The following is a 15,622-nucleotide window of genomic DNA, read 5'->3' on the forward strand; positions in this document are numbered from 1 at the left end:
CCCTTAGCAAGTTGCCGAAAGAAGACGTAATGTATTAATGTCTTGCTATTACTATTTTGCTCAAGATAAAACACGATACCTACAAGAACTCGAACTCGGACCGCTCAGTCGACTCATGTAACCATAAAACGAACAACCTGTAAGTCTACCGAGTCTCCCTTGTGTCATCGTTGACGGTTAACTAACTTAATCTTAAAAATTACAATTTCGTCAATTGTGATAGGTTTAAAAAACTCCTATTTTCCACTAGTTCACTTGCCAAGTTGTTATGGGACAGTTTGTTATTGGACAGTTTGTTATCGGGCAGTTCAATAAGCCAATCACATTCAAAGTTGTAGTTTAAATCAACTAATCACATTCAAAGTTGTAGTTAGGTGCGTGCGTGCGTGCGTACGCTTTTGTGTTTTTGGCGCCTAATTGCCGGTAGGGTGCGCGGTGGCCTTGGAATGTTTATATCTCCTTTGTAGGTATTTTAATTCAAATTTTCCCTTTCTTTCATAAATTGGCCATTCTTCTTTTCTCGGAAATTGTAATTTTTATGATTAATTGGTAATAAGACTTCGTGTCGTCCAATTCGGTCTGTAATCATACTCGTGATAAACAAATCGAACTCCCGCGGCGCGGTCGTCCGATTTTCTTATCACTCCTGTAATAACCGACCGAACTGGACTCCACTCAGTCCTATTACCATTACTAATTCTACTGACGCTATTCACAACTTGGAAAAAGCCTTCGGATTGCGATAACAACCACAGCTCCTTCCCTTGTAGTCCAAGGGCTAAAAGGACAAAATGACGAGGTTTTCTCTTTTTTCTTTTCCGTTATTAACCTCTATTGAGTATGTGGACCTTTTTAACGGTCTTCCAATTATAAGATGAAGCTTTACCTGGACAGAGAAAAACAAGGGCTCTATGTTTAAAGTGGCGTATTTCATATTAAAAAAGGTCCAATTTTTCTCTTTATAACTTTCCTGACTGACTGCTCTACACTGGTGACAGTTTCCACGTTCGAGGTACTCTCCGCGGCCAGTTCTGTACACCACTTCAACAAACGGACTCTTAAATGTCCTTTGTCTTTGATTTTCTACTTGGTTCTTCAAGAATTGAAAATTGTATAGTGGAAAGAAAATACAATCTTAACTTCACGTCTAAGTATCAATAGATAAAAACAGTAAAATAAGACGGGAGCAAAATCCACCAGATTTTCGGATCGTGTAAGTTAGAAAACAAGCTCGACCTCAATATGTTTAAGCGAGCGAGCTTGGCTCCTCTGCTCTTCTCTTAAAAATTTCATGGTTTTTTCTTTTGGTTCAAGATTTTGTCAGTGTAATACATCACTTTAACAAATAGCCACTAAGAAATTCCTTTTTCAAGTTTCATTTTCTATTGTTTTTTTCTGTTTGTTTGTTTGTTTGTTTGTTTGTTTTGTTTTGTTTTGGTTTGTGCTTTTCTTTTTCTTGCGTTGGAAATGAAACAAGAGTGAAGAATACGAACTTTACTTCATATCTGGGTATTAATCAATCAGATTTGACGAGGAAAACGGGAAAAAACTAGAGATTTGTCTCAAAAGTTGATTTTTGGCCCGACCTACACGAGATTTGTTGGTTGCCATGGCAGCATCAAAAATGATACACACAGAATTACCACATCAATTTCTGCAGAGAATAAAGAAACAGCTACTGAAAGTTTTAGCCCTTTAGAGTAAATCGTCTTGTCAGAACTTTGAAAAAACCTTAAGGGTGTTTTGGGGTGGGGGGGTGTACGTCTGAGGGTTGAGAGTATTACCTCCGATGGTTAAGAGAATTAGAGAAAAAAAAAAGGAAATTAAATAAGTTAGGGAAAATAAACAATATCAAACCAAAATATTATACTTAACACATGATATCGAAATTAAGAAGCGAACAGGGTTGGCATGTTAAAAGGAGGAAACCATCGGCTCTTTGAGAGGAGTTCCCGTCTAGCCCATTGAGCTCCTTAGTGTTGGTTCACTTGTGAAAAACAATAAAACAGTTTCTTTTTCCCAAACGTTTATTTTTCATTTCAACTCTTCAATACTAAGCACCACAGAAAAAAAAAATCGGTTATGCGATTAAGTTGTGCATGCATGCTTGGTTTATATGCGAGTTGCTCATTCTTTTAGAACATGAATTTCCAAGGTAGCTTTACCAGAGTTGGACATAGAGCCGCGAAATTTCAGACCAGAACCGAGGGATCTGTCATGCCAACCATTTGCCTTGAAGGGGTTTGCATCATAATACAAATCATAATACTGATCATAGTTGGCCCTTTGGTTTCCAGGGTACAGCTTAGCATTCCACCAGTTCTGGTAAAAGTTATAATCAAACGGAACAGAGAACATCACAGCAAGTGTTTTGTCGATGTTTGGAATGTAGTAGGCAAAGACTCCGACAGCTCCCGTTGCGACTGGTCCAGACGTTTTGCGAGGTCCGTAAACAACAGCGCGCGCTGTGGAAAATAGAATAAAAGAAACAGACAAACAATTTACACATTTTAAACTCAGCTATCGCAAAACATCGTAATCTGTGAGTGGCAAGCAGATCGATTATTTTGCCAACGCCGAAGGCCGAGGCAAATAATTGAGCTGTGAGATCAGTTATAAAATAATAAACCACCACACTAGAAAATATAACCCTACGCCTTCTGCAAGCCACACAAGATACGTACAAACTTTATCGATGCTCCAGTACTTATACATTTGAAAATATTTGAAATTTCGTAGTATTCGAAAAAATGTTAAACATTTAAAAATCAAAGCACAATTCAATTTAATATTTAGAAAACATGTTTTCCATCGTCAATTCAAAGACGTTTGCAACTTTGTAAGCCCTAATGTAAAGATGTTAATAAAAAAAATGCTAATTATGAAGACTGAAGTGTCCGAAACATGTTTTCTCAAGTGAAACGTTGCGTCTTGCTTTTGAAATGTTGAAGGCATTTTTAAATAGAACATTAATATTAAGACCCCTGAACGAAAAACTCTGTGCCAAGTTATTTGTTCTTGATCTTCGCTTTATTGACAAGGGTTTTAAGATGATTTCTGCAGAACATTCCAACAATAATGGCAAAAGTTAATTTACCAAAAAAACCTCATGGCATGGTAATATTTTGAATAAAGGAAGGAAGATCTTATCGAAACCTTAGCTCTCAAGCTGACCCCGCGAGACAAAACTGGACTTGAAGTTATCCATATTTCAATTAAAACGGACGTTTCGCGTTAGTTGAAAACGCAATAACACGCGCTTTAAGCAGTTTTACGAGGTTTGACATTCAATTTCTCCAGAATGCTTGAAGATTTAATCGCGGGGTCATCTAGAGAAATGAATTACAGTGAGATGTTTTAAATAGTATTCAAAAAGTTACCCTGCTATAAGTAGATTCTTAGTTAATAAATTTTGCACTTATTGCTTGAACTTTGAGCGGAATCTGTCTTAATTTCTTTCTTAGTTATCAATCTCGGCCCTTTTAAAGAGACTCCAATTCTGAAAAATGGGGATATCACAGAAAATTACATCACACATTAAGCATGGCGCGAAAAGGTGAAGGATGTTTGCGCAAGAATCCTCTAAGAAAAAAATATACGTATATGTTTAACAAGGTGAAACCTTCTTGCTGGTCATATTGTGTTGAAGTTCAAGTAATATATCAAACACGAGAAACAGTGTTTCATCGGGTTATTCAAACACCGAGAAGACAGTCGAAAATACGACGCGCAGCGGAGTATTTTTGACGAAATTCGAGGTGTTTGGATAGCCGATGAAACACTGTCTCGAGTGTTTGATATATCTTCTCAGTGAAACAAAAACTAAGCAGAAAATCGACTAAATATCTTCCCAGAAATTCTCCAAAAATCTTCTAAATATCAAACATTTTCTAAATATCTTGAAAACTCCTCTAAAAAATCTATTTTTTATCGTAAAAAAAAACATTCCGATTTTAAATCTCTTATGCCGACCGAAATTTCTAAAATCTCTTTAAGTGGAAGGAGTTAAAGAAGAAGATTCAGGTGCTTCGATGTTACCAGCTTCCGCCATTTTTAAAATTTGTTCCTTCAGCGCTTTTAGTGATATGGAAAACATTTTTCAAGTGGGAAATCGCTAAGCTGTATTGTTTCTGGCATAAAATTTAGTCTTGTTTCAATGGAAAAGCGAGGAAAACACAGCGCTAAGCCAAAATAGGTATCAATATTTTTAAATTAGCCTAACTTTTCTAAATATCTTAATGTTTCTAGAAATCTAGGAAAATTCTAAATATCCAAAAACATATCCAAATATTTGTGGCAAGGCCTAAGCGAGCCTCCGTAAATGCTAGATTCACTTCTCACCGTTATCCACAGAATAAGGCAAGTTTTCATCCGCAGTGCCAGAATAGAAGTAGAAAGAGCCTTGCTGCCAAGGAAGTCCACTTTCGTTGTCAACGCCAATCGCGCATTTGCGTTTCACGTTAGCGAGGACATTTAAGACGTCTTTCAACAGATTGATTGTAAGCTGAGCACCTTCAATAACCGTTCCTGCAGCAACTGAAATGAAATAAGCAAGTTAGTCTCACAACCGAAATGTTTTTAAAACCTTACCACTGAAGTCACCGATCTAAAGATCTACTTGCTATACCAACAGCTCCTGATTTTGACGAATGGCGGCAAACGTTTGCCATCTTTAGAGGGCTAACTCAACTAGAGCTGCACCAACTAGTAAAGTTTTAATTCCTGTAATGTTCTGTGTATATGCTTTACGTTTTGATATGTTCTGTTTGTTTGTTTTTGATTTGTTTTTGTTTTTTTCTAAGACCGATTCCTAAAGATGATTTACCTTTGCGCTTAGACTTTTCGCTGTCTTGGTCTTCCAAGTCCTTTGGCAGTTTAACTTCAGTGTTATGAGATCGCTCCAAAAGGGCCTCCAGTTCCTATGTAGGAAGAAGGAAAACAAACCAAACAACCCAAAGGGAGAGGGTTTTTTGTTTAGTTTTTAAGTTTCTTAGAGTAAAATTGTAGTTTTTAGGGATAGTTTTGTAAAGGGCGTCGGGCAAAAAATGTATGTGTGCGCTATATAAATGAAGTATTATTATCAGTATTATTATTATTATTATTATTATTATTATTATTATATTAGCATTAGGGTTTGTCACCCTAATGCTGATTCGTATAGGGACCTAGAGTTCCAACAGGTATACCGCAATCATGAGAACGAGAAGAAGCGCCTTTATGCGAGGAGGGTCTTGGATATCGAACAAGGAACTTTAACTCCCCTTATTTTCACGTCAACAGGCGGCATGGGAAACGAGTGCTTGCAATACCATTCCAGACTGGCGCAGCTGATCTCCATCAAGAAAGGAGAACATTATGCTAAAACAATCTCCTGGATAAGAGCAAGGACATCCTTTGCTTTACTAAGATCCGCACTAATCTGCCAAAGAGGTTCAAGAGCTAGAAGGAAAGCCTTTTGTGAGTTTAAGAACATTGATATTGACGTTGAAACCCAGGAGGGAACCATTATGTAAACACTGTTGAAATAGGTCTTAATAGTTTATTTCTTTTATTTACTTTTACCTTGTAATATACCGATATTGACGTTGAAACCCAGGGAGCCATTATGTAAACACTGTTGAAATAGGTTTTAATAGTTTATTTCTTTTACTTACTTTTACCTTGTATATACCAATTTGTATGGAATATGTTAATTAATGTTATGATGATGATAGTAGTATTAATATTTGTTGTAGTAACCATGATATCATGATTAGATATGGAAACATGTTTTACTTTTTTTTTATATAAATTACTATTACTATTATTATTATTGTTGTTGTTACTATTATTATTATTCAGTTGGATTTTACAGAAAAAAAAAAAAAAAAACAATAATTTCTTTTTACCTGGCGATTGGGAACCATTTCAGGGAAGTCGGTCAAACCAGCATCTGCCAACAATGCCTCAGCTTCCCGCTTTGTAAAGAAAAAAAAAAGCTAAAATGTTACAACAACAATCAGCAATGTTTCAAAACGGTCTCTTGACACATTGTTATTTAGGAATGTTTTATGCCAAAATTTAACCGTCCTCTGGCTTGTATGGTTAATTCTCACCTTATCATGACAACATAGTTGAATCAGTTTACAATCCACAAAAAACATCAGCAACAACATCATCACCATCATCGTAATTATTGTTATTGTTACAATTATTATATTTATCAATGGTGTTGTCATAAATACTAATGCCAACATTATTATAATCAATTATCATTTTTAGTAACCTGAATTCAAGTTTTCACTTTCTGATTTAATATTTACAATGTATTTGTTTACTTTATTCTTCTTTTCTACTGGACAGCTACAAATATCCAATAAAAGTTGTTATTACGTATCTTGCTTTCGCGGCCGCCGGGCAGTTCTTCTAGTTCGCATGTGGAGCGAAATATATCCAAGGACTTTCTGCGGCTAATTCTTAGTGTCTAACACATGCAAAGGCGTTTTTCAATGAAATTCTGGCCGTTTCAATTTGACTTGCTTGCAAAAGTCTTTAGGTATGGCACGGTCTCAGCTAGCTTACGAACAGGCTCCCGGCAAGTACAGAAAAACAAATTCGACGAGCAATGCGAGCTGGCGAGCGCAAAACTGAAGAATCTGGAGAGCAAGGCGATCGGGGCGGGACGCTCGCTCACCGGAAGCCTGTTGGTAGGCTAGGTCTCAGCATAAATTTTGGATTCTAAAAGGCACCTCGAGTTGCAAAAGCTGATTTTCATGCGCTTTTCCATTTTTCATGTTCGCGTTAAAAATCGAATTTTATTCATGGCGTAAACCGGACCACAAATGTCACAGCAATTTTACGATAGACGCCATTTAGGGTTGCAAACAGAAAGTTTGATCAATGGCAATAACATCAGTCAATTCTTTCTTTACCTCTCCATTTGGGTTGTTTGGTTTGATCACAGACCCAAAGGTGGTAGTAGTAACCGCGGAAACGATTAGCAGCAAGGAGAAGATAAAACTGAGACGGTCCATGTTCATCCTAGACAACAATAATAAGACCACAGAACATTCATTACCAATGACATGAAGTTCACCAAGCTTACCGAAAGTTGTTTCAACAACGATTTCGGTTTATGTTGGAAACAAACTGATGATTGTTAAAGAGGCAGTTTTAATATAGAAAATACCAAAAAACTGACTTACTGTTTTCCACGTTGTATATGTATCTATCTCTGCGTAACCTGATACGCCTTTACGTGAAATCGCTCTGAACAGGTTCCTATATACCGTGGAACCCCGCTATACCCACGAGAGTTAATTGTTTTCTATTTCGTCGCCTATTGTTTGCTTTGCCTTTGTTTCTATCAAATCAAAATATTTCTAGCCGCGTTCGGTTTAGTTTCTGCATTTATTAGTTCATTTTTGCGTACTTTTTTCCGTGCAGATTAAATGCAGATTAGTCTTTTCGCGTCGTGTTATGTAATTGCTCATTGTTAATTACGTAACCTCGTCAACTCTATTCTTTGAGAAACCAGAACCTGCAAGGGACCGCATACGATAAACGCTGGCAACGTAGGATATACAAGAGATCTGATTAGCCAAAAACAAATGTATGAAGAGAAATAATAGACTGCAAGGCTGATAATACGTGAAAAACATTTCGAGACACCAACATGACAAGAACCGATAAAGTAGAATCGCAACAGTGGACAGCTGTTTCGCGCTTCTTGGAGCTCGTCAGCACTGTGTATAGCGAAGATATGTAACGCCAGCTCAACAGCCAACGCACATAAATTGCAAAATGACCCGTTCACTATATCAAGCTCCGTACTTTGAACTCACTTGCGCCCCGAAACACGCGTTGCCACATCACGTGTTTCGGGGCGCAAGGAGACAAAGTGTAAAGATTGGTTTCTCGAAAAGCAAAAGAATAAATGTGGCTGGACAACGCCAGCCTAAACATTTACACATTCAACCGCACGGCCAGTACCAATCTTTAAAACGCAGGGTATCGGATCTGAAAAGACCTACAGTCCGCAAATACATAAATGAGAAACCAGAAACTGCAGCGCTTATCGTATGCTACTCTTGCGACCCTACTTTATCGATGTTGTATACTGTTGCGATCCTACATTATCGTTTCTTGTCATGTTGGTGTCTCGAAACGTTTTTCAAGTAGTATCAGCGTTACAGTCTATAGTTTTTTTATTCTTTTGCTCAAAATTCCGTATATAGCGTTGTAGTTTTTCAATTTGTATCCAGTCGTTGTTTTCCTGGCGTGCCCTACCGATCTTGTAAGTAATCAAGTCCTCCTTTGTATGTTTTGCTGCTTTTTTTCGTATTCAGTTGTTGTTTACGTTCTTATTCATTAATTCTGTATTTTTACTCTGTTTTACATGTTTCAAGTGAATTGCTAGAATTGATAGGATTAAAGACGAATTCAGACCGTACTCAGTGGAGTGTTGTTTACACCCGCCTTACGATCACCGCGTTAACACAGTTACGTCGTTATTATGGCCACTTTTTTTCTTCCAGCGAAACGCCCGTACATTTTCTAATAACAAAACCCCATTAATGCGGCCACCACGTTAATAAGACCAATAGCGCTAGCCACATACTGAAATCCCAACCTGTATAAACCTTCATAATTTTATCCAGTTACACGGCCATTAAAGCCAGTTATGTTCACCTTTCCAATGTTAATATTACATGTAGTGAGTGAAGTTCCGATTTTTAAGAAGTACATCTGCATTCCGGATGCTTATAAAAGGACTGTTGTCTAGAAGCGCAATTGTAATACATTTGTTAAGACTTCGCTCGGTTTAGACCAATCATGAAATTTAATTTGGCCGTACCCTGTTAAGACGACTAGATTTTTATGGCCCGTTGGTGACCCTATTAACGGGGTTCCACTATAAGTAATGCCAATTACAGAAACCTTAATGACTACGCTATTTTGTAGTCTTCATGTAAGAATGTTTGGCGATCCTTGCCTTCTCTCCTCTTTGCTGCATGTGACTGGTTCTAAAACTGAAAATGACAATGGCACTGAAATGAACTCTTTTACTTCTGGCCACTTGCACAGTTCAGACAACTTTTACTGCACAATTAGTTTATCTCCACGAGCTAATTAAAGCAAAGGGAACTTGACATAGGCGATGAAATGCAATTGTTCTAAATTATTCAAAGTGGTCGGTTTGTGATTAGCGCAATCGCTAGTTCGCGCTGTGTTTCTTAACCTTATTCTTAAAAATTTTATAAGTTTGAATAAAGTTAAATTTGTATGCATTTTTTTGTTTGCTCTTTGCTTTAGAAAGCTTCACTTAGAAACACTGAATTAATTTCTTTAGTTTCTGGAAGGAATTTACGACTTTAGAAAGGACGACATCGTAGCTGTAAGACGATATTTTTACGTAGTAGTCTTGTACAACTCTTCGCCTGTACGTACTATGAATTGATAGTTTAGTCGAAAACCTTTTTTATTATGTAACTTTGAAGATATAATATAACAAATATAATGATATAGTATTAGTCTAACAAACGGGTGGAATCTTTCCGCAAGCAAGTCGAATCCTCAGTGAAAGATAGGCGGTTTTGGCTCGAAATCCTTACTCAAGAACTAAAATATTCCAGGCCTTATTATTCTAAGAAACAATAGGGAAGGACTTTCAAAACGAAACTGTTACCAAAACTTGTCTGGGGTGGGTGCATGAAATCACAGACAAAGATCATGATAACAAATAGAAGCTAACAATAAATTTACTGGGTTGAGTCTTTTCTCTGGATATATCGTCTTTTGCAGACAGTCTTCCACGATGAGCGAAACCTTCCTAACAGCCTAGCTCTCTGTGAGAACTGAATGTTATCTGTAACATTGCTTCCTTTTAAGAAGTCGTAAACTAGAAACAAATAAATTTAAAATTGACAGCTGTCATTTCGAAAAAAAGAAAACAAAAAAAAAGTGCAATTGAAACTCATTTTACAATTGCTAGAACTTGTTTGCACCTGTGAAGCTTTGAATCAGTGCATGCCCAGCTACAATTGTCTTGGGTAGGCCTCTAAGAATCAAGATAATAAAAGAATTCTCATCAAACGAGAAACACTGAAAATTCGTCATAAAAAAGAAATTTAAGAAACTTTAAATCAACTTTAAAGAGTATCCCTACCTAACAAACGTTTTTGCATACCCAAATTCAAATTTTAAGGTTAATGTTGAGCACAACAATTATGATAAGAATCCAGGATTTTAAGCAAATGAGGACAAAAGGCTACCTTATCAGGTCGGTTAGGCAAGTTTGTAATGTTTTGCTAAGGAAATTATTCTTTGTCTCCAGGCATTCTGTTGATTACACCGGACACGTAAAATTGTGCTTAATTTAATGGTGTTAACCAGTTTCAAACTAACAATGGTTAAAATAAATATAATAAATTAAAGCATTACTTCAACCAAGGTGTATTACATTGTTTTTATTTGTTGATTCTAACGTTTGGAAAACATAAAATTGAGCTGTAAGCTTGAGTGTTCGTCCAATGCTTAATCATTAAATGTTCTCTACACGAAACACTAAGGTATCACTTACTAGTTTTATATAAAATAACCACTATGCATTCCAAGAAACTATTTAAAGTAGATATTTCAGTGTACTTTTGAATTAAACTCGCAGAATGTCAAACCAAGGTGATGTTTGCCGTTAACAAAAGGGCGCAAAATATTTCTGAACACACCGATTTTATTTTGAATCAACATAATATTGACGAAATAATTCATTTCCTTGATAGAGGATATGTTGCTCTCCCTGATTTTGCTAGTAGTTATTTCAAAAGAAACTGTTGTCACCATTACACCGGGAAGCTTAATTTTATACCTGTGTACTTTACTTTCAAAAACCAAACCATTCTAATTTAGAAAGTGAAAACTTTTTCAGGTTCACCTTACGTTTCCTAAAATTTCTATTGTTAGGAGAAATTTTCATTTTTCTTTTCTCGGTTGTCGAATTTTTTTATATTGAGGAAACAGGGCAGAGGTACAAACAATGCCAGACGCCTTGACGGAATTCGCTAAACGTGCAGTTCATTTTTTAAGGATTTTCGCGCGAAAATCTTCCAGTCGATCGTGTTTTTTTTTAAGATTTTACCGCATTCAGATAATGAGTAACTTGTGTAAGAAATGCAAAAAAAAAGAAAGAAAGAAAGAAAGAAAGAAATAAAAAAAAGAAAAAAAGAAAAATGGGGGTCATCGACTTCGTTTCAGAGATAAAATGTGTGGAAAAGTACCCTGATTTTGAAAAATTGGCGCACGTAACTCAGCATGGTCTACAGAGGTTTATATTTAAAAACATCGAAGGTGAGTCCACGGAGGCAAACGATCTTGGTCATATTATGTAGAAGTGGGTCTTGCGTAAATAATTCCAAATTTTAACAACGTTTTCACAAAACTTAACCCTTCAAGAGACATTTGAAACCGCTTCACAGGTAAACGAAGAGCTAAAATGACGGAGTTCGATGGTGCATTTTGCAAAAAATTCAAACTTCTAATCGATAAATTTTCATCGGTAGAGAAAACGATACATCAAAAGAAAAATAGGGGTCACCGAATGTCCAAGATCGTTCAATCCAGGCAACGGCTATAGCAATGGGCATTTGCCCTATCATTGCCCAATTTATTACTTCGCGCACTTGATGCATGAGGTGACATGTGAATTTCGGAGCGCAGTAAGGATGCGCAGAAACAATTAGCTCAAACGTCCTTAAACAGCTTGACGCGCGCACGCTTTTACCTATCCCTTAGAGTCGCGTGTCTAATTGTTTATTTCGTCGATGACGTGTCACATTCAACACTTCGAACTGAAGAGGGGCAAGGCCCGAAACGTCTGCCAATTACATACTTATAATTTTATTTTGGCACTATTCTAGTACTATTTATAACTTAAGTATCAAATTCCCCAAGCTTTGGAGCTCCGCTCCGCTTTTTGCACTGTATTTACACTACCATCTGGCGATGACGACTTTTAAATGTATAACTGGGTGCGTGCTGGACGCCATGTTTTCTAGATATACATAAACAGTTAGCATCACTAAACGCACAAGGAACTCGCAGAGTTTACAGATTCCAATGCATCAACAGAGAACAGATCTCGTCCTGGCAATGTCGAGTTGTGTTCTCTGTTGATGCATTGAAGTTGCTTCCTCTCTGAGCTGGTTCACTTCACCATATGTAAAGTTTACGTGCATTTCGAAACTGCTCATCACACTGTAGCCGATAAAATCGCAGAACAAAAAGACCAGAAATATTCCAGCTGATCTAGGTTTGTTGCATGAGGCCAAGGTGTGCTTCGCAAAATAAGTGACGCGGAGTAAGACTGTCAGGACAATTTTTTCCGCCCTTCCGGTTCCTAGGCAAACCGGAAGTAACTTTCCTTTTCAAGATAACGGTGTTGTAATAAAATTCTGGCCAGTCTGATACGGATTTTTTAATCTGAGCTCTCTTTTGTCGTTTGATTTCTTGGAACCTGAGTTCTTACATGTTTTCTCGTAGAATTTTCACCACTTCTGTGTTAACCAGTTCAATGTTGACCAAAGCTATTGAAATATCTCAGACTGTAAAAAACGGTGTAAATAAAGTACTTATTTTGTAGGAGAATGTTGACCTAAAGCCCCCCTCATCTCGGTCATCATTTTGCCGAAGATTTAGATGGCTGTCTTTGTATAAAATTGAACGCCTACACGATGCTGTATTGAGAAACCGCTTTTGAGCTGACGGGCCAACCTTGACAACCTTGCATACAGCCGATGCGCCTGAAATTTGAATTGGCCAATCGGGATTCAGCAGGAGGGAAAACTGTACTGTCCTGAAATCAAATGCTTGTTAACAGGAAAGGCAGTGAAGTCGGGCAACGTTTCTCACTACTGGAGAAGACAGTAAATATTCACGAAAATTGAGTTACAATTCAAAGACCGATATCGGAACATGAAATATAAAACACTTTGTGAATCCAAGCTTTTAATTTTGGACTGAAAATAGGTCGCTCGCGTCTGACAAATTACTCTTCGATAGCTGTCACCAAGTACGACAATAGTTGTCTCATATCGAACAAAATATTCTGTGCCTCATCATATTAAGCCCAAAATGCTCGAGTTAAGTATCAGAAGAGGCCCAAGCAACTCCAGTATTGTCTTTATTTTTGTTAGTTGGGAACAAAAATACTATTCGCATTATGAACACTCACCTAAAGGCTGATGTTTATTCAGAGAGAAAAAGTGAATCTAGTGATATTCAATGGTGTCAACTCGAAAGCTTTAAAAAAATAGTACATATCAACCAGAGTTTTTAACGCTTATTTACATCGGTTTTTCTTTTAATTTTAATTTTTATTTTAAGTTACTGATTCAAAAAAGTAGGGATTACCGTACTCGTTTAGGGAAAAATTAAGATGTATGTCATTGTCCAGCTTGGCTTGAATGAAATCTATTATTGTTGTGCTTGCCGAAGCTAATTTCTTAAGCTGTCCATCTTAATTTAGACCGTTCAGGGTACCACCTTTTGGTCTGCCACCAAATAATAAATGCTAGAGAATGTCCAAAGAGATTTTTTCTGCGTGCGCACAGACTAAACTAGATGTGCGAGTGACTTCCAAAGAAAAATTACGCCAGTATGGTGTACATGAATGACAAGCCTTTAGAGAAAATAGTGATGATCTCTGAGCGGTATAAAATGTCATCCTGGAATCATGTAATCACTCTCAAGTCGGTGGAATGCCTACTTCCTCGTTTGGGGACTTGTTTTCATGAAGTCTCCGTAAAGCTCTCGAGCTTTCCGATTAAAACTCGTAAACTCCTAAGGGCATTCCATGAGCACTCCGGAAGCCTTCGGGGTTATTTCCGCTGGAGCTTCCGACACTGTATTAGCGGACGGAAGGCGAAAACGCGAATGAGGCCATGTGAAATCAATTTATTAATTGAAGCCTGAAAAAATCTCCGCAGCTCAAATATATGATCATTCATGATATGAATTCGCACCTCGCCCCCAGGATTTCACCCGACAATATCTCCTCGCGGTTTATTTACGGTCTCGCTCGACGGACTAAGCGAAAGAAGTAATACTGGTAGTCCAATTTAGCCAAGCCTAAAAGCGGAACTTTCGTACCACGTTGCTCAAAGCCCGATTATGCTAACCCAGGATAAGCGAGAATTTTGATTTCAGTTTGTAACGTTGCGGTGAGGTTTTCTGTATGTTGTTTGGCCTTTTGTTTTGAGTTGATTAATCTTATAATACACAAAACAAAAGCAGTGAAAAGCATTTGTATTAAAGAAAAATCTATACTTCGGTTAACTTTTAATCCTAGGTTAGCGTTAACCCGCTTCCGAACAACCCGGCCCTGTTTACAACCACCTAAGCTGACATGAGCTCGCGATCCAGTCGAAAACCAGCACTCGGTCATAGGTCAACTAGAAAAAAAAATTGACCTAGATAAGCTTAAAGCTTGAGCCCATGATATGATCAGGTAATACTGGTCAGGGAATACCTTGTTTTTACAGTTGTCAATCGTCCTGTTTTTGACCATAAAACCCTGGCCAAACGGACTCCCAAGCGGTCGCAAGTAGCTGCAAGTCGAACTTAGGAGGTAGATAATTGCGTTGGGTGGCCAAACGGACACGCAAGTTTCCTCGCAAGTACACAAAAGCCCCCCAAAAAACCCATTTCAAGGCAGACATATCCTGTATTTCATTGGCTGATAATAGATTAATGGACGCCACTCCGTCATGCGCTGTGTAGCAGGAGCCCCAGCGTTCATCCAGTTTGAGAGTGGAAACAAACTGACCGGGGTAGAAAGAGTCGCTGGGTTTAGGTTTATTCGGTTCGTATCTTGTTGGGGTCAAAGTAGAGCCAGACACACGTTCCATTCCATAACATGGAGAATGATCACCGTAATTCCCCTTGTCAGTCGTGTGAAACCCGAAAAATCTGGTACCGTCTGACACACCATATCTGATATCACTGTCAGGCCCTTGTCCAATACTGACGTCATTTGCAACAGTGATTTCTACGGTCATCCTTACAGGCGCCGGCGGGAATCATGGAAACTTTGAGAAGAGCGGCGTTTCTTATTGAGCCTGCGTTGAATGTAAGTTGGTCAGCGGTAACTGTACGAGAACTGTCAATGTAGGACCCATGCGTCTCCAACCAAGAAGGAGTCATGGTTTGATGGTAAATCAAGTTTTCCTGAAAACGTCATTAAAAAAGTAATCAAGATCGACTCTTAGAGTTAAGCTATAGCGGAGCTTCAGCTCGCTTAGCGGAGTATCATGGGTAAAAACAGGAGCTATAATCGGGGACGGAGACCGTAAGTCTCGGGATTCGCGCGCACCTATGATATGGGACAATTTTTCTATTTTTAGAACAAATTGCGCCATCCTGACGTCATATATCCGCGCGGATTCACGCACATGTCAGGGGCTCTCGCGTGGATGTTGTCACGTTGCGTGATCAAATGGTGAGAGTTGAGAGATTCTCTTGCGTATTTTTCACAGCGATGGCAGGGAATAAGGCAGGGAATACGAACCAGGGCGCTTATATGTAGTTTAATGCTCTGAGCTAACGGAAAAGGTGGGTTTTTCAGGGTCGAAAACAAGACTTCAATCTC

The 15,622-nt window shown here is 38.0% G+C and overlaps 1 protein-coding gene across 1 annotated transcript; it reads right to left on the reverse strand.

Annotated features, from left to right (window-relative positions):
* Positions 1-1,753: 1,753 nt before the first annotated feature.
* Positions 1,754-15,032, reverse strand: LOC145494293 (DELTA-actitoxin-Aas1a-like). Its single transcript, XM_081473733.1, has 6 exons — positions 14,692-15,032; positions 6,912-7,020; positions 5,889-5,957; positions 4,826-4,919; positions 4,342-4,536; positions 1,754-2,465 (listed from the first exon to the last, which is right to left on the reverse strand). Exons 1-6 carry the CDS (start codon positions 15,030-15,032, stop codon positions 2,128-2,130), a joined length of 1,146 nt encoding a protein of 381 aa, XP_081329859.1. The 3' UTR covers positions 1,754-2,127.
* Positions 15,033-15,622: the final 590 nt, after the last annotated feature.

This window comes from Orbicella franksi, chromosome 8 (assembly GCF_964199315.1).
Source record: "Orbicella franksi chromosome 8, jaOrbFran1.1, whole genome shotgun sequence".
Classification (NCBI taxonomy): Eukaryota; Metazoa; Cnidaria; class Anthozoa; order Scleractinia; family Merulinidae; genus Orbicella; species Orbicella franksi.